Here is a 24,734-nt window from a genome sequence, read left to right as displayed (position 1 = left end):
TTTATTGTGCCATCTTTTGTGTGCTGTCACACAGTGAATGAATGGGACCGAGTCTTCCTGCAGGCTAAGCTCAACTTCTCTATCCTAATTCTCCACACTGCCAATCTGATAACCATGACCTGCAGGAAAAAAAGGGGTTAACAAAAGCAAAAACTTTAGAATTTGAGACCGAAACTGCCCACAGTCCACAGCACAACATGAGAAAATTCCTTCATATTTTCTGCCTGTAAATAAACAAATCCTGCCTCAAAAGCACAGACGGCTCCTTTCCTTCTCTGGTCTTCAGTGCTCTGGACTATATCACTCTCAGTTCCCAAAACACTCTCTACCTTCCCTTATCTCTCTCCCAGACCCGGCCCTCCATCCTCCTGCCTGTGCTGCTCCAAGTTGGGCACTGGGCCCAAACTCTACAAGCCGCTTCACCCGCCTCCCCACCTCCCTGCCCTTTGCCACTGCTATCGGGCCGTATAAGAACCAGACCTTCTCGGACTGCACTTAGCTCAGAGGCTAACACTAACCAGCCGCAGATGTTTACATTGGGAGAGAAGGGGCAGCAGATGCGGTCTCACTCAATAAAACTTGCATCTCTCCCACTCTCCCTTTGTCTCTCTCTTTTTTTCTGACTTTCTCCCTCTTTCTGCAAGTCTGCAAAGACCCCAGGGGAGCTCTTTAGATCTGTGGGTGTGACAACCTTGCTCTCAGGCTTTATTTGCCTCACTCCCCACTCTCTCTGTGCTGTGAGTCACCTGGGTTTCCCCTAAAAAAAAAAAGAAGAAAAAGCTCTTTCCCAATTTTTCAAACTGCCAGATACTGAGCAGTGAAGCTTGAGACTTGATTATTATTGAGCGAATGTTATTTACAGATAGTGTGTGGAGTGCAAAGCTCCTTTCATTCAGGTGAATGTTAGCACACCTGAGTCCTCTTTATTTGATGATAAAATGAGACACAACCCAGGAGTGGAATTCCACCAGCAAGAACAGACAGGAATATCTCCAGGTAACACTCTGCAAACAAAACTCGGGCACACATCCTTGAGAAATTGGTAGATGAAGAGAAATAGCAAGCTGAGAAGTGGTTGGCCTCATTAGGAAATGTGAATTTTGAGCGGCAATGTAGGGCACTGCTAAGATGAAAGGGTTTTTTTTTTTTTTAATTCGTGTCACTTTCTCTTGTGAAAAATTCCCCTAGTTGGAAAGTGTCAAAATGTTTTGAATCAGACTGCAGTGATTTTGTTCAATAACATGATGTGTGGTCGGATATGAGCTCATCTCCACACTGACAACAACACTAAACAGCACATAAACCCCTGACATTAAAACTGTTCTGTGATACCTCAATCTTTTTATTCTTAACTTTGGTCTCTGCCTCAACCTACTACATTAGATGGCTAGAAAGTCAGCAGTGCATATTGCTAATAGAAGGCAGATTGCAGGGCTCTGCAGCAGTAATGTCCTGGCAGACAGCAAGCGCTTCAGTGGATCAGTGTTTGAGCCTGCAGGCCCTTTTCGGGAGGTCTGAGAAGTGGCAGGTCACTATATAGTCTAAGCCTATTTAAGAAGGAGCATACCAGCACCTCCTGCAGTTTCACAGAGCAGGGAGGGAGCTGCTTTGAAAAGAAGAAAGAATCATAAAACACACTGCTGAACAGCCTACTAAACCTGGCATGGTGAATCTAAGAACATAACTCATAATTGCTCAAATGATCCTTGCTCTCTGTGTAAGCTTTGAAAGCATGCCTTCGTGAAAACAAAGTCCCTGTGCAGGTTTTTGTTCTTTAATATTCCGAGAAGTTAATTCATTTATTAAAAAACATGCTGGTAGTGGTGTTTGTTTTGCGAAAGAGGAGCCCAGGGTAGCGCCTTGAATGCTATTGTTTAGACTGATCCATTCAACATACTTGTTTGTGGTTAGTTGGTTAAGCATGGTAGAGGCTGTGTGCATTTTCTCAGGCAGAGTAACACAACAGTATCATTATGTGCCCAGTGGGAAGGAACCCTCCGTGAACCTCCAGGGTTTTACTCTCCCACAACCAGCTGAGGGGGGGTGGTGGTGGGGGGGTGGCCTGTATGCAGGCATGCATATGAAACAAATAAAGGGAGTGAATGCAATATCTGGTCAACTCTGCACACATGGCATTATGGAGGATGTGAGAGATCAGTGCAAATGTCTGCAGCCCTCATCCAAAACTCTCAATAAATGAAACATCAACAAAAGAGAGACTAGCGGCTTTTCCTGCACTTAACAAAAACATCTGATGTGTATTATTCCTGACAGAGCATCAGACTGAGGATGAACAGCTTGGCTTTTTAATAGAATGAGTTTCCTCTGCTCTCTATAGCTGTGTCCATTAACAAAAGGCTCTCAGGGAGGCAGTCAGTGCAGATTTGCAAAAGGTGGCCAGAAACGCTGAATAACATGTTGTAAAGGATGAATAACAACATCAGAATGTGGAGACAAAACCATTGAAACATGTATCTGTACTACCCTCTAGTGGCCAAATGATTTCCTAGTGAGAAGGACAAAACAATTCATAAAGTCAACATGGAAAGCACTGCAACAGATTATTCTAAATATTGGAGAAACATGCAAGTATTTACCATGTTGCATATTTTCCTGTTCTGCACAACATCTGGTTTACCATAGAACATAATAACTCAAGCCACTTGCTGGAACTAGTGTATGTAGGAATTTTTTGACAGAAATACAAAGATTGTTGTTTATTGTGAACGCTAGCAATAAAAGCTGAAAATATTTAATCAAATGCAGATTCATCTTTCTTTTTTTTTGTATCTTGTATGCATTTTTGCTTCTTTTTCTCTTCTTTTAAGTAATTATGAGGCTGAACCATGAAAAACACTTCTTCTGAATTATCTTGTCTTTGTACTGTATTTATTTGAACTTAGGTCACAAACGATCTGCAAATCATTGCATTCTGTATTTATTGACTCCAAACTTTTTTGGAATTAGGGTTGTATACACATGTACATAAAATACTAAAGAATAGCATCAATGCACTTTTCATCACTATTTTGTTGTGTATGTGATGAAACTACCGTTCTTTGTTCATTTGTTTATGCCAAACTGGACCCATAAGATGTATAAATAGGTTATAAACTCCAATTTAGTACCAGTTATTACAATGTAACATGGGTACAGCATTGTATAAAGTTTGTTGATAGGGTAAATATAATTCGAATTTCTTAAAATTAAACACTTAAACACATAATATTAGCATGTGTTGAATTTAACACAGCACCTCTTAGTGAAAATAATTTTCATATATGCATGTTAATTCTCCACTTTATTCAAGTGGTAAATCCCAACGTTACTTTAATACAATAGTGTTTACAAGACTTTTATGCTTGTATTATATGTTATAATATGGATATTTAATTTTCTCTTACCTTAATGACAAATTTGTGAGGGGCCATTGCAGTGAACACAGCAGTCACAATTTCACCTGAAACAAGTAATAATGGATTACACAAGGTAGCCTAAATACAGCACAACATATAATACTGGCAGGCTTGGTTTATCATCTTCAATTATTTATTTGAATTTAATGTGCAATATTCTCAGTGCAATGGTCGATATCCAACTGCTGTCTACATTGTATATAATGTTTCTAAAGTTATAAATTGTTAATACTTTAAAAAATATATTTTTTACTTGTTTATTTGCTAATATATTTCTTATATTTCTAGTTTATACTGCTGTTTACTATTTATTGTGATTTTGCTATCCACTTTGCTGCTGTAACTCTGGAAATTTCCCCGTTAATAAAGGAAAATCTTAATCTTAACTGACTAGCTGGCCAAAGACATGGTGAATTTAGGATAATCCATAGTGTGCACATATGCTAACCATCTCTTGCAGAGGTAACTTGGTAGATTTAATAGTTACACATTATGCAATTTCAATGTTTTTACGTTAGGGTTGCCCTGAACATTGCACACTGCAATGCTAGTCCTAACGCTAACCTAAACAAGTTTTGATGGTTTAACTCTATGTCTTATAGGGCTATTTTGTCCATTTTTGAATCCTTTTCATGTCTTTTCGTGTCTTTGTAAGTCCTTTTGTGTGTTTTTTGGTCATTTGCGTCTTTTTTGTGTGTTTTTTGGTCATTTGTGTCTGTTGTGTTTTTGTGTTCTTTTTGTGGTCATTTTGTTTCTTTTTTTTTTAGTCATTTTGTGTCTTTTTTTTGGTCATTTTGTGTCTTTTTTTAGTCATTTTCTGTCTTTTTGTAGTCATTTTGTGTCTTTTTTTAGTCCTTTAGTCCAACAAGCAAATGTGAACAAAGGTTGCAAATATAACATATAAGAGGGTTACATCCAGTTCTATCATTTTATACTAAATATATTTGACCTTGTCTCCAGTTTTACTTGGTATATCATCATCAAACTGAAACTGGCCTCATGGAGTTCACAGCCATAACTTTAGAGGTAAATTACAGCAGGGCTCCACGCTGCTCTGTTTTCTAGTCTGGATGTAATGAAGAAGTCTGAATGCTTTGGCGCTTCTGGTGACTCCAGAGGGTTAAACAAGTACCATAACAGCTAACAGCGGTTAGTTAACGTTTTATGTTTTGGCCATCACTTATCAAGTTGTGCGGAGCCACTTTAAATACATTAACGTAGCTGAAAGCTTGTGAAAGGAGTTTAACAGTAGAATAACGTAAATTTGTATTTAATACGTTAGTTGTAACGTAACTTCAGAGTGTATCGAGTAACGTTTACGGTTAACGGCTCATTGATCTTCACAGCTGGGCTCACAAGACGAATAAATGATTGCTGCTAAGTAACAACATTGTGCCTCTGTCGTTAAACCGTCAATAGCAAATAACACGCTAATTACTCTTACTTTTGTCGTTATAATATAGTGTAAATGCATTTAAATGAACAACAGATGTCATACCGCCAACAGTTTTGAATGTTTGTCAAGCGATGAGGCGAAGGGAGATGACGTCACACGCAGTTTGTAGTCCAACAACTGTAAAGCCTGTATGAGTCGGAGCTTTTGGCGAAAAACATCACCAAAAACTAAGTAATGTAGCAGTGCGACTGTCCATCTATAACAAAGTGGATAGTGGGGTATTTTTTTATTGTATTTTAGGTTGGTTATACATCGTCAAAGCAGTCATTTCTATACGCTGGCGAGAAAATGCGACTAGAACCCGACGCTCTGAGCGCTACCATGGAAACGCATTGCGTGTCGCGATTGCCTGTATTAATCTCGAAATTATATGTTGTCGAATTGTATCAAAGCATTATTTTTCCACATAAATATCAACGAAGATGGGAATTTAGAATTGTTTTATTTGTTTTAGTCCACTGATTATAACGAGCGTATCCCAAATTCGTTTAATTTTGATCAGGCAATGCAACAAGACTCACTATTCGAGTCGTGGCAGGCGAAGGAGATTAACATGGAATCTGTAAAGTAGTTGTGTTTTCTATCAAATTTTCGCTAAACAGGCGATCTAAAAGGAAGCAATAGTCGTTAATAGCTCGTCGTACTTTCACCATTTTAAGAGTAAATCCCACTGTTATACCAAGCGACCTCTAACGTTAGGCTGTCGGCAATGGTGTTAAGCAGTTCTTTGGAAGATTTCTGCTCAAGTGATGTCTCGACTCGTCAAGAAGTCTCCATCTCTTTGTACGGATCTACCACTGGACAACACTGATATATGTGACAAGCTTAATTTGCTGAGGCAGCTCCTGCGATCTTGTTTTGGTCCGACAGGTAGACTAAAACAAGTTCATAACAACATTGGAGGGCATGTAGTAACCACCTCAACCTCTTCTGTTCTGCTTCCAGCCATTTCCTCCTCGCAGCCTTTTATCAATTTGATAAAAACCTCCATTCTCAACCATGTTTCTCGTTTCAGTGACTGTGGTTTGTTTGCTTCCATTCTTTGTTTGTCTCTTATAGAGCAAGCAAAGCAGTCTGGTCTCAGTGGGAATGTTGCTATCAGAGTGAACAAGCACTTGCTGGGTGTGTGCATTAGTTACCTACAACAAGAAGACTGTGGATGTAAAGTGAAGCTCGACTTCTGCAGCAGCCAGAACTTGATCACATTAGCTCACAGTATTATCTCCAGCAAACCAACATGTGTGCTAACAAAGCCAGAGGCACTTCACATCAGCAAGTTGGCTGTACAAGCTTTTTTGCTGACTGTTCCCTGTAACAGCCCAGGTATAGTCAGTCTTGGCAGAATAGTTACTGTCGCTGTTGAAGGCCATGCTGTGCTGGACTCTGCAGTGTTTCCAGGTTTACTGGTGGACATGCCTGATGTCTTTAGCCTCAACAAAGTAGAGAACCTGCATTCAAATCCACTGTGTGTGGTGTTGTTCAGCACATCTCTCGCTGGAGACCTTTCTGAACTGGGAGATGGGATAATTGAGGTGCACCCAGGTGTAGACACAGACTCGCAGATACTGGATCAGCTCCTGGAACTCGGCAAACGAGTGGTTAATGATGAGGTAAAGCTCTTTGTGTGTCAGAAGGTGGTACACCCAGTCCTGCAGCAGTACCTGAGGAACCATGGTATCATAGTGATAGAGAGGCTGGGGATCACTCTCATGGAGCCACTTTCCCAGCTGACAGGTAGGCTTATAAATATGTTAAATCCTTGGTGGATCCATTATTTTTTAAGTTAATATCATATAGTCAATCCATTAGAAACTGCAGGCCTTTTAAATTTGTATCAAGATCCCAAAGTTGTGAAAAATGCCAAATGTTACTCATGGGAAATATGGGATACACAGTGACTTTATTTAAGTACTGAAAGAAGTAGATGCATATTTATGTGTATGTATGAAAAATATTGACTCAAATGATCTATCTTGTACTGTTACTTTGCACTCTGTTTGAGGACCTCATTAATCTCTGTCTGCTTTAACCAACAGGTGCTCAACCTGTGGCCACATTGCACACCACAATCCCAGCCATGGCCTACGGGAAGGTGAGCCGTCTCAGTTCGAAGCAGTTTGGATCAAAGACAATGCTGCATTTACAGCCACCCGGGGATTCGGCTATCTGCACGATGATCCTCTGCCACAGGAATGAGACAATGTTAAGTGAGCTGAAGGTAAGATATTGAGTGTGGGGACTGTACTGTTATCTTCTAGAGAGTGAGAGAAAGATGTATGGCCCATGCACAAGAAGGGCAGACCCTGTTGCATCATAGATTCACTCCTCACTTCAGATGGGTTTCCCCTCCAATCAATTGTGCAATTATCACCAGGAGAGCCAGATATTGCAAACATTTGGGGCTCAACACAAACCAAGAGGAGTCTGGGGCATTCTCTCCCGGGGAGATTTTTTCCCATATATAGCAGCAATATGCATTATTTTTTAGCCATTTGAGATGGGAAGAAAAATGGTTCTCCAACTGTCTTCATTGTAAAACTGTCATATAACAAATATTGAGGATGACTCATTATCACTCCTGCAACTTAAAAAAAAGGCAAAACATTTTCTGATGTTACTATTTTCAAGTTATGTAACACAGTTGAGTAGGAATTGAGTGTAAATAGCATTACTGATCTTGAAACCTATTTTTATTATACTGTTCTAAAGTAAAGTTAATAGAATGGATGTTTCACTGACAAATTTGCTACATTTGAAACCATCCCATAATAATCTGCGCTGCTCTAATTGCATATAAAAAATCAACAATGCCAAGTAAATGTGGTCTCCAATACCGTCAATTAAATATTAGGCCATCAGAAGAACATTTACTCAATTCAATTGGATTTCTTTAAGGAATATCAGAGGTTATTGTACTACCACATGTTAATATGCGCCTGTTAAAGGTGGTGTGTCAGAAGACGGAGCATGTGTTGAGGCTCACCCTGAGGGAACCATCTGCATTACTTGGAGGAGGGTGTACTGAGACCCACATAGCTGCTTATGTCCGACACAAGGTGAGATCCAATATTTAGTTTTAAATGAGTCCATTTTGATTGATTTCATGTGCTCGCTGTGATCTCATTACAAGATCTTCATCTTTATGCCCATCTCAGAGTATTCGTGAAGTCACAGACAGAGCATCAGCACTCAGGTGCTCACAGACAGAGTACCTTCTCGGCGTGGAGGGATTCTGCCGCTCTCTGGAGTCTGTGGCCGCAGCGCTGGTGCACGACGGTGGCAGTTCTTTAATGGATCTGACTCATGCTCACCACTGGACTCACTCTGCAGATGTCATGAAAGAACATTTGGGGGATAATTCGGGCTTCTGTGGCTGTGGACTGGTGGAAAGTAGTCAAAATCATAAGTGGACTTATTCAAACACTAAATACCCAGAGTTCTCACCTGCACCTCTGTCGAGAGACGTGACTGTGCAGCCACGTGTGCTTGACTCTTTTACTGCTAAACTCAATGCATTGCAAGTTGCTGTAGAAACGGCTAATCTTGCACTGGATGTGAGATATCTTATTCAAGACATGAACTAGCAAAACAGGAATTTTAGCAGGAGTGGAACTCTGAATGTCAATTGTCATTCACATTTTCAAAATCTTTAAGTTATAGGCAACATGGTACTACGTTCAATATAACTGCCATATTTTTCCTGACTGTACCATACTAGGGCCATATGGTCAAATTTTAAATTCACAATTACGATTTTGATCATTGAAATTGAAAGGTCATTTTTTTACACCCCTTGTATCCTCCAAGTTTGGTAGGAAACAATGTTCTCTGTACACATCTCAACATTATGTGTTCGCCAGTCATATAAGCACCTTGAAACTGACCTTTAAGTGGTGTTTGAAAGAGTATACAATTTTTCTAAAAGAAAATAATTCAGCTCCTCATGAACAATTTATCAAACCAGCATGTTTGTGCTGCAGTTGCCTTTGGTCAGCACTAGGAGGTGCTACAAGGTTGGCACAGATTTTTATTTTATTTTGAGCAAACAACACCAAAAAACAAACTATCAGCTGATGGTAATTATCCGCCCTTTTTAAATTCCATCGTATTGCATCCAGAATGTTACAAGTCTAAACATGCTGGTTGCTACCTGTTAGCAAAAACACAAAAACTAACCTCAGGTAATCCGGTACTATAATGCTTTACTGTTCATGATGTTTTGACAGTTGGCATGTAAAATCTGAGCCAAGTTACACTGTGTGGTATTTGTCTCCCGCATAATAAACGTTTTTTTCCCCAACATAAAATCTCTTCATATGTGCACTAGGGCTGCAACTGTATGCGGTTTCATGGTAGGATAATCATCTCAGAAAATGTCACCATTTCATGTTATATTACACAATTATAAATGTTATTATTATCATATACAATGACCCTTAAAATAATGAAAACAGAAGGGTTTTCTTAGAACAAATACTATATAATAACTGAAAACCATTTTTTTTTTTTAAATAGAGATTAAAATAAATAAATACTATCGATCAGCAAATCAGGGTAAAATAATCACAGCAGCCCCAATGCACCCAAAGTTGCTGTACCATCTTTTTTGGAAGTTTCATCCAAAGAAGTTTGTATCTAAAAAGTTGAACAATGAGTCAGTGTATAATGGTTTTGGACGATGACTGCAAGCAAAATCAAAACAGTGTAATTTGTGTTTAAAGATTCAACAATAGGAGTGCAGAGTCTTTGTTGCTGGTTCAGTCACTGGCTGCTCCACAAGAACACATCCTAGTGCTTTCTTTCTCAGAAGATGAATGGAATCAAAGCCTTGCGCAACTTGGGATAGTCCTTGAATTTCTCTTTGTAAAACCTATAACAGAAGAGCAGAAGATAACTGTCATTCAGAAAAAGGTGGTGGCATCCGACAGGTTTAGTTACTTCTCAAAATACAATTTTTCAATCCTTGTCCAGTGAAAGCCACAAATTTTAAGATGTGTTGATTTTGAATATTTATAAATGAAGGATGACATGTTCATTACACTCTTGAGCTAAATTAACCCTTTAAAAACTCTTGGTCAGTTGGAAAATACACAATCACAAAGCTAAAAAAAAAAAACCCATCTGTTTTTCTGGCAGCGGACATTTCAAAGAAACATTGCTCTCAGAGGATGCAGCAAACATATGATATATTTCTGTAATATAAATTACCCAGCAGAATCTAAAGGAGTTCAAATCAGCAAAACCATAAACATCCCCAGCAGTAAGATACACATGTTGCATGTTACTGCAGCAGTAATATTGATTCAAAAACATCACATATGATAGTAAAACACAGACAAGGAACATTTCACTGCACAATGAGTACTTTTACTTTGAGAACACTGGAAATAACATATGGTAATGTAGTTAGTTTGACAGGCAAACATTCATGTAGGCACCTGTGATGGTGATAGGCTCTTGGTCCAATAAAACACAGGCTAAACACAGCAAATGAGAGTGCTGGAAGGGACCAGGTGGCTACAGCGTAACCAAGCCACTCCACTATCTCTCCTAAGAAGTTGGCACCAGACACATAATCAAACAGACCTCCTGCAGGAGTAAAAAAAAAAAAAAAAAGTACAACAGATCAACAGGAGTCAACAGAGTGGATGAGAGGTTATTCAAATGTGATCTGTTTCTTACCTGTTGGAATTTTGTATACTAGTTCCCCTGGTTTCCTCAAGTTGCGTAGAATATAATCACTGTGTATATTGATGGCCATTCCAGTGTAAAACAGCACTAGACCTAAAGGAAAATCTGACTTGTATATTATTGACTTAAAAAAAGTATAAGGCATATAAAATGATACACTGGACACCTTTTAAAAAAAAAAAAAAAAAAAAAAGGACATTTATAGCAATTGATAAATATTGTTCCTACCAGTTTTATAGCGATAGTCAGCTGACCATTCATCATCAAACTGGACACAGTGCAGCAGGTGGTGTCCCTGCAGGAAACCATTCACAGAGCAGAAGAAACCTGCTGCCATCATCACACCCAGTGGGAAAGGCTTTCCTCGGGTCAGTAGTGAATAGACAAATGTCCTATGATTAGGGAAGAAACAGTACATATAGCAGGTGGAAGGAGGAGGGGCATAACAGTATATGTAATCCATGCTGGTACAGGTGAAAAACATGTTTTAAGGCGGACTACAAATGATTGAGCCTTTAAGTGCAGGCAAAAAAGGTGCTATTAAGCCCCATCTGCCTTCAGATTATAGCAGCAGGAAATCTCCTTCCCGTAGCTCCTTTTTCTCTCTTCAGCTGAAAATGTGTTTGGGTGTTTCTGGTTGCTGTTGTTGTTGTTGTTGTTGTTTTTGTTGTTGTTGTTGTTGTTGTTTTGCTCTGTTTTATTTGTTTTTATCTGTTCTTTGTGGTTTTTTGTTTTTTGTGGTAAAATTAAGATTCATTTTAAAACCCACTTTTATTTACTGGTTTTTACCCAACATGAGACTCACTCTGTTTTAGTTGTTTTTATTTGTTCTCTGTTTTTATTATTGGTCTGTCCTGCCATGTACAGCACTTTGTATCCGCTATGGCTGTTTTAAAGGGCTCTATAAATAATGTTGATTTGATTTGATTTGTTTTTTACTTGGCTCCTTCATACACTTACAAACTTACATACATCTAGCAGCTGTAGGTACAGTGTAACATGATGCTAAAATGTGATAATATGATATGAGATGATACTTGTGGATCCATGGTATGAAAACCAATGTAAAGGAAAAATCTTATAATAGATGCAACTAGATCCATGATGAATACATGTATTCATAGATCACTTATATGCAGTAAGAATAGCTTTGTTGTTTGTTTGAAGTTAAGATATTTATATATTATATTAATATTTTTTTCCTATTTTTTAGCTTTACTTTGTTTATATATATATATATATATATATATATATATATATATATATATATATATGATATATGAGTGTGTGTGTGTGTGTGTGTTCAAAAGTAATCAATCAAATAGAGTGCTATTCAAATTGTGAATTATAATTATTTTATTTATTTATATTTATAATTTTATTTTTTACTATTATTATTGTTATTATTATTAGTATTAAATATAACAAAATATGTCAATAGAAAACATCTAAGTTGTAATACTATAAGCATAATACAAAATAAAACTAAATATATATTACTTAATATGAGAAAAACTATGAATCTCATCAAACCAGTATGACAAATAACTGAAATAACAAACACATTTAAAAGTGAAATATGAAAATCTGCCCTGTTAGTCATGTGTTAAATCTTGTATCGTTTCTTCTATTTTGATCCATGTTGCATGTCTTTAAGTACATTTTCATGCATCCCTTTATATGAACATTAAATGGCTAAAACTTTGCTTTTACCTTTGAAAGTAGTGCAAGCAAAAGGTCCACAGCAGCAGGTACTTCCCCATACTGGAGGGTTTGTGCCCGGTCAGCATTAACAACAGGGGAATCAGGAAAGCTGGCATCTCCTGGAGGAACCAGGCTAGTCTGGCTGGGACCGTTCTCGCCGGAGGAGAGAGTCTCATGTGGCGCCCGTAGGAGGTCTGCGTCTTCCTGTGATGGAGCAAGTGCCCAAGTCCAGCCAGGATCATCCCACAGCTGAGGTAGCTGACCAGGTCTCCATAGCAGTGCATCTTTCAGTGGTGCAGTAATCCTTTCCTCTAAAAACAAATCTTAAGCCTCTGCATGAAGATAACTAACTCCTCCCAAAGCAAAGTGAGAGGTGTGTCAGCCTGATAAAATGCAAATGCTCCCATTTTTACTGCGTGGGTACAAACATTGCTAGGGGTGATGCTAGGATGTATGAACTCATGGTAAATAGCTGAATTTTCCCCGAATCTTCAATTGGAGGGAACAGAATTGCATGAAATCTGTTTTGAAATCCTCCATCCTGTTTACAGGCACAAACATAGCCCCAATCTCAAATTATTCAGTTCTTTTTCTTAAGTGTGTCAGGTAATTTGGGGCAATCATCTGACTTTAAAATAACTTTTCCAGTTTTTTCACTACCAATGAGTAGGTGGAATATGTGAGACATTAAGACATAGACCAAAATGACTAAACTTGAAACTTAAGTCATAAGTCAAGTTGCTGAATACATTAAAGGGACAGTTCACCCCAAAGCCTGCTCGCGGCAAGGTCTGCTTTGAGCGCCACGAGCCACGAGCCATCTAGTTACATTATATTTGAGAGAAGAGTCTCTACAGCCAATAACAAAAACAATCTTAAACCAACTCAAACCAAAACATTCTAGATTGATGAATAGCACCACATGTTAAAAAAAATGTATTTTCAATTTTGGGGCTGTCCCTTTAAGAATCATAACCATGTCTTTACAATATATACAGTAGAATAAAGTTGAATACTGCATTCAAAACAAGTTTATCTGGTTTGTGTTTAAACTATAATTAAGAGTACAATAGTGACATTAATATGAGCATGGATATTCAGCCAAACAGTCTCAGTCTGTACAGGATAATAAAGATGCTGTGTTGCTCTAGATTCATAGGAATAGAAACCTGTTCTACCTGATCAGACCACTAACGTGCCTTCATGAGTCATAGTAAACAGTAACTTAATATTGCTTAAGGATAAAATCTGCCTGACATATTTGTGTTACTAAACTAATCTTCGTAATAATTTCAGCGAGAACTGTGAAGGGTCCACACAAAATGAATTACTTTATTTATATTTAAGACCTATATTTGTGCCCATACTATGTTTTGTCTTAGATTCAGATATTGCATTTACTTGTGTGATTTTCTTTTTATAGTTATTTAATGAGCATTGGTGGAGGATGCCGGAGGCCTAAGATTTTTTACCGCCAACTGCTTCTGTAAACTGTTAGCACAAGATAAGAATAAAGAACTTGAAGTGGTACTGCATTTGACACACTTTTCACATACGTCTTAAAATCAGTTTATAAAGCCCTGCGCCTCCAACTGAAGCTCCACCTCCGGAAACATAGAGCAGATGAGGACATTTGGAGGGCAGAATTGTGTTTGCATTAATGTATAGCCTCAAACAAATTTCCCCTGCATTTTATTAGTTTTCAGTTACGGTACACTTTTTTTTCTTAGGATAGTAAAATGATCCTGTCTGCACCTTTATTTAATATCAGTGGTTAGAACAAATAAAGTAAATTGGTAGAAATGTTGGAAATGAAGTAGGTCAAATTTAGAGTAAATCATTGTAGCAGTGTTGTGTAAGTACACACTCACAGTCAGCTGCCAGTTTATTGAGTATTCCTACTTAACACTAATGCAGTCCTATATATGAATGCTACCTTCATGGAGGTTATCATATTACTTATTTACCTGAATTGCATTTACTTTTCTTTTTTTTACCATTTAATTATTATTATTTTATGTTGCACACTACTGAAGAGCGAATAAAAAGATTAGTATTTTAAGATTTTCATTATCCCAATCTCAATCCCACCTTCATTAAGGTTTTGAGTTCAGTTTCTGTCTGTTTTAGAGGTGTTGATTCACCTTGATGATCATTTTTGGAAGATGCGTCTGTTGAATTGTATTGTGTTGTACTGACTGGTGTTTTTTACTATTTCATCCATCCCATTTATATCAACGAGGGAAGGGTAAATACCTGTTCTATAAGGTGAGTTCACAAAATCCAGAGTATATTTAAGCCAGGCTTATTTTTTTAGCTTATTGGTCTCCAGATACAAATTCCAAATACAACATAGTTAATAGCTCAGTAACTATGGCAACTGGAGTTGAGAAACTAGTGGAATTTGCTTTTAAGGGACCAAATCAACTATAAAATGAGTCAGATTAACCTAAATAAGCCCAGTTTATCTGGTTAACTTGGTTAATAGAATAGAGCCCAGCTCTTTATACACAATACACCACAAACTACAACCTCAAAAATCATAAAAGTTCAATCAACAAACAACAACTGAACATTATCAGCTTTATAAAAGGTATGATTTAAGATTTATTATATAATCAAGTGTATATACATAGAATATATAATACTATCTGGACCATTTTTAGATTTTGAAATAGTCCTTCAACCCTATGGCTCCCTCTGCTGGAGACATTTCTAAATGTCTCCATTGGGTAAACAGTACATATGTATTCAATGCAGGATGTCTGCATCAGTAATGGATACTGCACTGCAAACAGGTTTTACAACCATTCAAAATAAAAAAATGCACAGTGACCAACCAGACTAGCACTCTGTGCTTCTTCTGCTGCAGTGCTGAAAATAAGAAGCTAAAAACTCACTCCATCTTAGGAGGAACAAACATCTTCATTAAAGCCAGCAGTTAGGAAGTGAAATGCATATCAGTAGTTTTTTGTGTAAATACTTGAAGAACAAGACACCAGAGCAGACATGCTTTTCAGTACATTTTACTTGTTTTGTAACATGAATCCACGGCCTTATCTGAAGAGCCTTTTGGGATGCTTTGTCAGTGGAACCTGAGATCAAAAAAACTCCATTCTGGGAGTAGTTAAGTAGTATATTTTAGGTTTGTGACGTGTAAGTTCCCATTCTCTAAGCAAGAAAAAAAATGTATACAAAAAACATTTCTAAAAGACAAAACAAAGATCAATAAACAGAAAATGAACAGCGTTGAGGTTCAGCCTTTGTCTCTCTACAGGAATGAGGTGAGGTGGAGAAAAGAGTACACCACTCCCTGCTGGAGAAAGAAGATAACAGTTGGTGCCATTTTAGACCAACAGATGAGGGGACACACACACACACACTCCTAGAGTGCTGGGTGAGCTGGAAACATTATCGGGCACTGGGCGAGGAGGAGGGTACATGTGGAAAAACAAACACTGAAAGTACACATTCTAAAATAAGACTAAAAGTGAGAATACACTTTATATGTATATGTGCAACAGTGATAAAAGGCACAATAGCACAGTGTGTCATGCTTTACTAGTTTCCCTTAAATTAGCGTCAAGTGAGTCTGAGAATTCATCTTTCAGTCTGTGCCCATTTGGTTCAACCAGATATTGTAGCTTAACGCTAAGCGTGAGACCTCTTATGGCGCCGTGAGGGATGGCCCGTGGTTAGAGGACTGCATCAGTAAAAGTCAGTCAGTGATATTCAAATATCAGACAACAGGACAGCAGACGTTTTGTGCTGCCTATATCATACTGTCATTAAAAGCCTATACTGCCACTATGAATCATCAGGTGTTTGCATTCAGCTTTTTGTATGCAATCTATGAAAATATTACTTCATATATTTCAGGCAGCAGGTCTACATAGCATATTACTTTGAAAAAGGAAATAAACATTTTGTATATAATTGTGATCCTCGTGCTTGACATTTCATAAAGCAGACGTTCATGTTTTGTTTTTTAGAGATTCCATAGATTTAAAAAAAAAAAAAAAATACAGCAGGGAGCAGCACCTGTCATTTTTATGGGTATATTTTATTATAGCAAAGCATTATGACTTTGTGCTGATCTTAAAACTCTGCCCATCTATTACTTGTTTTAGCTAACCTCATCTAATTTATCCTCCGACTGCCTCGAGAGTCATTTTGAAGTGAATTCTCATACACTCAGAAGCAACAAAACTAGAAACCTTTAACCTTTAAGGATGACTTATCTTCCCAATAACTTTTGGCATTCTAAAATCAAAACGTGTTAACCCAAAGAGCTGTAAATTACTAACTAGTGAACAGAGCTAATAACAGTTCTAACTACTTAAAGGGACAGTTTGTTTTGTTTTTAAAGTGGGGCTGTATGAGGTACTTATCCATAGTCAGTAGTTTACCAACAGTGTGCACCCAGTCTGGAGAAGCAGGCATGTTTACTGATACAGAAACTACGTACTGCTGTGGAAAACTAAAAATGTAGTATAGTTACAATATATTCATTGCTTTACATAAGTGACAGATGGAAAACTGGTGCTGTTGTCTATGCTTCTTCAAAGCAACCAGACTCCTTTGACAAAACCAATCATTTTAATTGCAAACCATGGGAGTTTCTGGTCCACTGCTGCCTCAATTGTTTTAATTTATTTGTATTATTGTATGACTTTGGTGAATGAATTATTAAAACATCGAAGTCGCACAATAACAAAAAACACAAGAGAATATATAAGGGCTTCAATTCTCTGAGCATAAACTTAAACAGTGCTGTCTGAAACAGGTCTCTTTGGTCAGGTGTGTCCACTGACTAAGATGAAAATATTCAAAATACTTTCTTAAATAAAGCAGGGGGGGTTTGTTTTATAGTGGGCCACTTGCTTCTGTTATCATATTCCTGCCTGGTTCTCCACACTGGGGGCACTACTGTCGGTTATACACTGACTATGGATAAGTATCTCTTACAACTCCTCTTCAATAAATCCAAACTATGCCTTTAAACAGATCATCTAGGCCTTTACCACTTTGGTTAGGCCAAAAAAAGTTTTGCCGCTCTTACAGAACTGAATGTGTAACAAAAAGGAGTTTTTCTACAAGTCTAGCAAAAAAGAAATTTTCGCTCGATTCTCCTGCCTACAGAGATTCAAGGTGGCAGTGTAAACAAAGACTAAACCTGTCAGTGTTGGAGTAATTTACACAATATCCAGCTTTGATTTCTGTAGCACAACTGGAGTCGGCCCCCGCAAAACATATCTATAATGCTACAGGTATATTTATAACTGGAATCATGGAAGCAGTGTTGCACACATTAATTTTTTGGGCAAACCATGTCGATGGCTTTTAGAGCGTAACTGACAACACTGCTTTCTTCAAATCTACACACTACTCGAGTAAATACTATCACGTCTAATAAAACTAATTAAAAAAGGGAGAAATAAAAGGAATAAAATATGAATAAAAGATAATATTTAATAAACAGAGTAATAATGTTTTTGGTTTTGTACAGTAGGGGGGTTAGTGAACTTTGTTGGGTGCAGCCCTTTGTTAGCAACTACAACATATGTTGAGCAATGGTAGTAATTACCTGTGACACTGTTTTGAAAGTTTAAGTCGCATGTAGCTTGAAGCAGTCAGTCAAATCTGCAGTTTTATTTTCATTCCTTTTCTGAGGCAAATTACATGAGCACAGATCGCCAAGAGCTCAAATGTAAAGATTGCATCATTACAACTCCAATCCATCGTTTTGTCAGGAAAACAAAATAAGATTTCCCCCTCCCAACGCTTACTCCGAGCCAAAACAATACGCACTCTTCCTTATCTCCTCTAACCATTTGCTCCTACATAATCTCAAAACTGCACTTCAAGCAAAAATCAACCAAAAGCTCTGAGACACACTTCAAACTGAGAGGAGGGTGGAGAAAGGCGGAAGAGAGCTGAGGGAAAGACAGAGAAAGAAGACTGTATTGGCTTTGAGTGTCTAGGTCCTTCCTGCAAATAGTGGGCGTAACTGGGGGTTGGGGTGAGAGAGGGTGTCTGGGTCAGGTTATGGCGATAGATAGTAAGGGCGGCGCTGCAGTGGCCCCTGCGAAAGTCGACCTCAATGAGCGATGAGAGCCCCGGCAGCGTAACTCACGGAGCTGTCGTGCCAGTCCCTGCACTCACTCGACTGGGCGTAATTCAGGAAAGAGAAGTTCATTTCTAAACCAGACTTCCTCAGCTCAGCAACAGCCTGTAAAACAGTAAAATCAACACTATGTCAGGCAATAAGGACAAAGTGTCTCTTTCTCAGGACAAGAGGTATAGGTCTCAAATAACCAATTCATTTTTTCCAGTTCCTTACTGCCAATTGACTATTCACTAAACCCCTCCCACAGACAGTGATTGTCTGATCATAGGCATGTCAAGCTTTAGATTCTCCATGTGATAAAACAGTGTGCAATAAAGGCCTTTATACATCGGGGCCATGACAGATAAACAACATAACGATTCATACTGGCAGCACTGAGATTTGCGACAGCTGCAACAGTAAAAAGTTTTAAAAGATTTGTGCAGGCAGAGCAGCAACTAGCGGGATCCTACTGACCCAGCAGTGTCTGGCAGTCTGAGTGAGTTCCCTTGTAGAAAAATCGGTGAAATTGAGTTTGTTCTGGCAAACAGTTACAATGTAAGTATCTACAGCTTGTTGTTGTTGTTGTGAAAGGTAAGAATGAACAGATTGCAACATTTGCCATCTTGGCTTGCACTATGGAGCTTCTGTGCTGCTGTTTTATAATTCCATAAGCACAGACTCAACCTGTAAGTATAAGCACAGATGGATGCTCTAATGTATGCAGCAAATGTTAGGATGTCTGTCTACTTTGCTGCCTAGCAATAGTAACCAAGTGTCACGTTAAGGTCCAAGAGGGACATCATTAACTCCATAGTTTGAAAGCTATACAGGTTATGATTAAATTGAACAGCAGTTTGATAACACACCTCTACACTGCATTACAAAAAAAATCCTGTTTCTATACTTTCAGTCTCCTGTATGGATTATCAACTGGTGAGGATGCTAACTTTTTGCTTTGGACACTCATCTTTTAATCTTTATAAACAGAACAAGATTTTGGTTTCCATTTGCAGTTAGTTTATAGTCCGAGTAGTATTGACCAATCAAAATATTAAAAAAGATGGAGAGCACAACTCAGAACCCATCAGCTATCATCTGACAACAACTTAGCTTTTTAGCAAATTTCTAAAAATGTATCTGCATTCATATGCAGAGAAGTCGTCTCTCATCTCCAACTCCATTGTCGCGTTTCAAGTTGCTAAACAGACTGTAAACAATGACCGGCGCACAAAAGGGGAAGTCTAGGATATCCCTTTTCCTTTTTCCGGATACGACTAAATCATCGTAGGATTAATTGCTGATGGGTTCCAAGTATGTGCAGCATTACTCTTTTAGCATTATATAATGTATGAAGCCATCAAGTGTATATTTAGGTAAGGATACCTTATAGTCAGCTGGAAACATAAAATCCTGTATTTTATATTGCCAAAGTTGTCTTTTCTGCCAGAAAATCAGGCGTAGACTAGAAATGAGAAGCCCCTTTTATTAAGCGTTTAACAGTACAAAGAGTTTTGGAGGCAAGTTATTAATATAAACTGCATGTGCGAGAATGGAAAGCTTGACTTAGAGAAGTAGCAAAGAGTAACTAAGGGTGGCAGAGCTTAACAAACAGTCCACTGAACCCCCATTAACATGTCTACATAATGTCAAATAGTGATACATGTGTTGAGGCTCTTTTTCTGTGGTACTTACATTTAAAAGCACTCCAATCGGGTGACGCCCACAAATGGTGTTGCGGTACTTCTTCAAGTAGTTGGTGAAAGACATGGGATCCAGCTGTTCTATAATGCCCATCCCCTTCACAAGCAGAGAAAAAAAAGTCAAGTTTTGATTTGTTGTTTCTCATCATATCCTCTCTGCCTTTCATTACTTCATCTCCCTGCTGTATTTTAAGCAGGCACATGACAACAAATAGTTTATTATTATCATTAATAGCACATGAGGTATTTCAAATGAGATGCCATTCTTTCATCTGAGTGTTATGGGTCTGGCTCATTTCGACAATAATGAGGATTTAATGTGTACTTCATTGCCGTAACATCTGTGCATGCGGCTGATGATTATCTTTACATATTTTATTTCACAAATGATCTCAGATTGCATATATATTTCAGTCATTACCATTTTATCAAGATGTTCGATAGACCTGTAGATCTCCCCTTGAGATTGATCATAGTATGTGTAGCGGAACCGTTGACCTTCAAAAAGGAAATCAGAGAGACATCATACAGTGATGTTTAGGCTGATTTATCTCTGGATAGACTATACTGTTAGAGAATGAGTATATTTTCAGTGCTTTTACTTGTCATAACTTACCCCAGTGGCAGAAGTCAGATGAGATAATGAAAAGGTTGGAAGGGTCTGCCAGGTACTTGCTGAGGAGCTTCCCATATTCCTGTTCCTTGGTCTCGCTCAGGGCACCAACAAGCACAGGGACGATGCTAAACTCGTCTTTGTGGCTGCAACATCAGATTACTGAATTAACAACATGAGCACGTTAACTGCACCTCACTGTCAAATAAATTGGAAAAACAAATCTGCATTAAAACAGTTTTATCTTCCATAGACAATCCATCATTCCAAGTAACCAGCCAGCCTATGACAGGATAAGCCGATACAGGTGAGTTGTAACTTTGCTCCCTATATGCAACACCTACGTTTCTACTGTTTCTTGTCAGGTAGTACCTCAGTTTTTAGTTAAACTTCAATGTTCACAGTTGACTTCCGACTACCTGATTCCTGCTTTTCTGAACCAAGAGTATGCTTTTGACTCCTGCCAACCTAACAGAAGGCTGAATCAATTATGCATGAAACACTTTCATGTGTCCCTGAACCAATGTCACTCTGGTTTACAGTGTGTATAGAACAGTGATTAAAAAGATAAAAAAACAGAACTAAAAGAGCTAGATACACTTTCCTGCTAACGGTCTCACACAATTCCACTGATCTACAGTTGACGGTAATATGCCAAAATCTGATGTAATGTGCTGGCAAAGACAGAGAGGAAGAAGACTGCTGGTACACTAACATGAATGCACATAATGCAGGTTTTAAAAATACTTAAATCTGCTTAACAAATGTTTTATGAGGAAAAAAAGTATATTCAAGACATTTGTTAGAGCTCAAGGATATATGTTGCATTTGGTAAGAACCACTGTTTAGAAGAAAATGCCACAGGGCACCTTTAACAAAAAACTTAATTAATTCTGCAAGTTTACTGTGTTTTTCCTTTAGTTCAGTGAATTCCACTCCTATGTGCATTACCTCTCCATGGCTTTAGCAGTGTAAGGCAAGTGCATTTCAATACTGTGCTCTTCTTCATCTGTCTGCAGACTCATCCGGTCAAACAACCCAGTTTTCCAGAGGTCAGCGTAAACTGTAAAACAGAGGTAAGTTTCACTTTAATTTGTGCATGCTATCATGGCCATGTCTACTGATTAAATCATCTCTGGAGCTGCACACTCATTAAATTGGGTCTCCTGGTACAGTAAGTGTCTAGCTGAGAAAAACCTCATTGACAAAGCCAATATGCTAATAGTGAGGGAACTGTGTGGTCCCTGGTGGTTGATTAAAAGTCTATCACCTCCCAAGACAGCTTGAGTTCTGCATGTTGGAGCTCTGTTCAGGCTAGACTATTACAATGACAACAAATAATGGGTCATTTGGGGGTTAAAATAACCATTAACTTATTAATTTTAATTTATTTCAATAACGTTAGAATACATATTTAGTGCCCACCAGAGCTAGAATTATTGGAAAGAATGGTGGCTCCATATATAATACATATAGAGCTGTTTAAATTTTGACAACTTCTACTTACATCTCCTTCAGTCTCTGTGTAAACAGACTGCAGCTCAGTCAAAATCATGGGACTGTGTATGGCTTCCCAGCTGAGAAGTGTAGAATTTATGATTTTTTACACTATCTGGTTGGTGTAAACATTTTATTTTGGTTAAATTTTACACAAACCATGTAGTTTGATGAAATATCAGTATTTGAAGCTTAGAGTTGGTCACTATTCCTGACAGAAGCAATCATTATAATTACTTTCTTAAGAAACGTTGGAAATTTGAAAAAAATTTCAGTTCATGCAGTTTCTGTCTGTGATAAATTATGTCATTATGGAGGTTTTATAAAATAGAAAATGTGCCTTTCAAACCCATCAGCAGGTTTTGGATTCTCAGGCTTTTAAATTACCTTCCTAAATAATTAAGCCATTAACATGTATCTACGTCTGAGATTGAGCGACAAACACGAACACAGAAAAAAAAAAGTAGAAATCACAACATCATGAGTGAAAACAGTAGATACCCTTCTGGTCGATTCTCAGGTCATAGAGAGGTGTTCTATAGATCTCTGCAGTTGACAGGGCACAGCGGGAGAGGGGCACATGGTGTGAAGGTCCCAGGATGAACACCCTACGACTGAAGGGCAACAGGATTTTATCTCACTCACTCTATTCACAAAAGGCACACCACCAGCACCATATTATCTAAACACTATCTAAACTAACATATGTTCACTCTGTGGGGGGAAATTTCATATAAGAAACAGTCATACAAAGCATTTTCTTATGTAAGGAAGAGAGTTGAAAAGTGAATGACTTACGTAACAGAGGGATCAACCTGCTTGTAGGCATGTGCTGCACAAGCACCACAGTAGGTATACCCTGCATGCCTGCAAATAAAACCATGTCAAATTAGAATGACATGGCGTCACAGATACCTCCTGACATGTTCAGATTCGATGTGTTCTTACGGCGCTATGATGGCTCTAGCAGGTCTGATCGAGGACTCTGCTTTGGACAGCCAGCCTTCTAGTTGTGCGTTCAGCTGGGATCCTGAAAAGGTAGAATTAAAAAATAATTATTTATTTCAAGTCACTGGAATAAAAAGGGACTGATTCATACAGCTCTCTTCATGCTTCCTTACAAGACTAAGGAGGACATAATGAGCCAGCACAAACAAACAAAATTGTGTGACCAATACAAATGAGATTTGATAGACACAGCAAAGTGACAAGCACAGATCATTAAAATCAAGGTAATGTATCACTGTAATAACCTCTGCAACATGAAACATTAATTTAATCTTAAAATTAAGTGTTTTGTGTCACTGCAGTTAGTTAGTCAGTCAGAGGTGTTATGGTGTCTGCATGAACCAAACATAGCTGCCTAACATATATAATTTAGCCTGCAGGAAAAACAAACAAGCTGTACGTTTAGTTTTGTAAAAAGGAACACGGACACAAGGAACAAGGTAGATTAACGTTAGCTTTGCTCAGATGTAGCTCATATGCATATTATTGTTAATATGCAATACATATAACATGTGCATGTTCTGTCGAAAATGGTTATCACAAACAATGCACCAATGCAAGCCTGAAATGGATAAACGAGATGGGTTTAGCAGCTAGCTAGTGAATGGGGGAAGGGGTGCAACAACAATTTTCTGCCCTGCCCTTCCCAGTCCTTTGTTTCAGGGCAGTGAGTATTTCTCCACCTAACTTAAGCGAGTGAGAATCAAATCCTAATAACTCCACAATACGACAATACACACTACATATATAATACATATGGGGAATGTCTTATTATAGCCACATAACAGGTAGGCCAGGAAGTTCTGCAATATTAGCAAAGTAAGCTATTGTGAAGTTGAAAGCTTTAACTGCTTGTCAGAAATGCTGAGCAGCAGATGTTCGTTTGTTTTGGAAGATTTCCCTCGACCATCCGATGAGGAGAAGTGCTGAATAAGCTCAAACCAACCATGCACCAAATGGGATAACAGAGAGGAGGCAGTCAATAGAAGCTAATGTTAGCTAGTCGACTTTTTTCTCAGATGGATTAGCGTTACAACCCTAACGTTAGCAATCACCGTCTGATGTGACAAGCCATGAATTCGACAGTTTGTGGTATCAACATGACGAAGGTTGTACGAAAATAAAAGACCAACAAAACCAAAAAAACACAATACCATGACAAAAAACAACAACAGCCAGCTAGCATGTAGCATGCTAATGTGGACGGATGCTCTGTTGACAGTTACCCGAAGCAGAGTACCAGCTCCCGGCGTGACTTGCTTCTCTGCACACCACTCGGTTCGACATCTTGGTTCCCAAGCCGCCTATCTTGGTTTGCTTAACTCTTGTCAGGCGAAAAAAAAGTAAAATGTCAAAAGCCGGTGTCAGCTAGCCAGGAGGAGAAACGATGCCAGCTGGCTGTCTTGCTTGTAAAGACAAAGGACAGTTGAACTGGAGAGACAGCTGGGCTAGCTAGCTAGCTAGCTGGCTAACAAGCTCAGTGATCCGTCAGCTGGCCGCTCTGTTGGTACCGGTGTTGTGTCCTAACTGGTTTCCG

General features: G+C 38.4%; 4 protein-coding genes across 5 annotated transcripts in view; 1 reads left to right on the top strand and 3 right to left on the bottom strand.

Moving 5' to 3' along the window:
- Positions 1–5,121, bottom strand: part of slx4ip (SLX4 interacting protein) — a 35,488-nt gene extending 30,367 nt beyond the window's left edge. Inside the window, exons 1-2 of the mRNA XM_059358830.1 lie at positions 4,915–5,121; positions 3,405–3,460 (exon numbers count right to left, since the gene is read on the bottom strand). Coding sequence (XP_059214813.1) covers positions 3,405–3,431 — 27 coding nt within the window. The 5' untranslated portion in view covers positions 3,432–3,460; positions 4,915–5,121. The remainder of the gene's footprint in view (positions 1–3,404; positions 3,461–4,914) is intronic.
- A 303-nt stretch (positions 5,122–5,424) lies between these two features.
- mkks (MKKS centrosomal shuttling protein) lies at positions 5,425–9,350 on the top strand. Its single transcript, XM_059358752.1, has 4 exons — positions 5,425–6,606; positions 6,909–7,090; positions 7,818–7,928; positions 8,028–9,350. Exons 1-4 carry the CDS (start codon positions 5,622–5,624, stop codon positions 8,454–8,456), a joined length of 1,707 nt encoding a protein of 568 aa, XP_059214735.1. The 5' UTR covers positions 5,425–5,621; the 3' UTR covers positions 8,457–9,350.
- A 135-nt stretch (positions 9,351–9,485) lies between these two features.
- Positions 9,486–12,551, bottom strand: srd5a2b (steroid-5-alpha-reductase, alpha polypeptide 2b). Its single transcript, XM_059358753.1, has 5 exons — positions 12,277–12,551; positions 10,792–10,955; positions 10,555–10,656; positions 10,311–10,461; positions 9,486–9,742 (listed from the first exon to the last, which is right to left on the bottom strand). Exons 1-5 carry the CDS (start codon positions 12,549–12,551, stop codon positions 9,676–9,678), a joined length of 759 nt encoding a protein of 252 aa, XP_059214736.1. The 3' UTR covers positions 9,486–9,675.
- Positions 12,552–15,277: 2,726 nt separating this feature from the next.
- memo1 (mediator of cell motility 1) lies at positions 15,278–24,734 on the bottom strand. 2 transcript variants are annotated; one of them, XM_059359339.1, is made up of 10 exons: positions 24,424–24,734; positions 23,138–23,219; positions 22,988–23,056; positions 22,691–22,803; positions 21,644–21,755; positions 20,696–20,838; positions 20,501–20,577; positions 20,072–20,176; positions 18,404–18,499; positions 15,278–15,583 (listed from the first exon to the last, which is right to left on the bottom strand). In XM_059359339.1, the coding sequence occupies exons 1-10, from the start codon at positions 24,482–24,484 to the stop codon at positions 15,539–15,541; spliced, it is 903 nt and encodes a 300-aa protein (XP_059215322.1). In that variant the 5' UTR covers positions 24,485–24,734; the 3' UTR covers positions 15,278–15,538. The 2 variants fall into 2 exon arrangements, with proteins under 2 accessions (XP_059215322.1, XP_059215323.1); XM_059359340.1 differs by having other exon boundaries at positions 15,278–18,499.

The sequence above is a fragment of the Centropristis striata genome, chromosome 20, assembly GCF_030273125.1.
Source record: "Centropristis striata isolate RG_2023a ecotype Rhode Island chromosome 20, C.striata_1.0, whole genome shotgun sequence".
Lineage (NCBI taxonomy): Eukaryota > Metazoa > Chordata > Actinopteri > Perciformes > Serranidae > Centropristis > Centropristis striata.
This window is presented reverse-complemented; position numbering and strand designations above follow the sequence as displayed.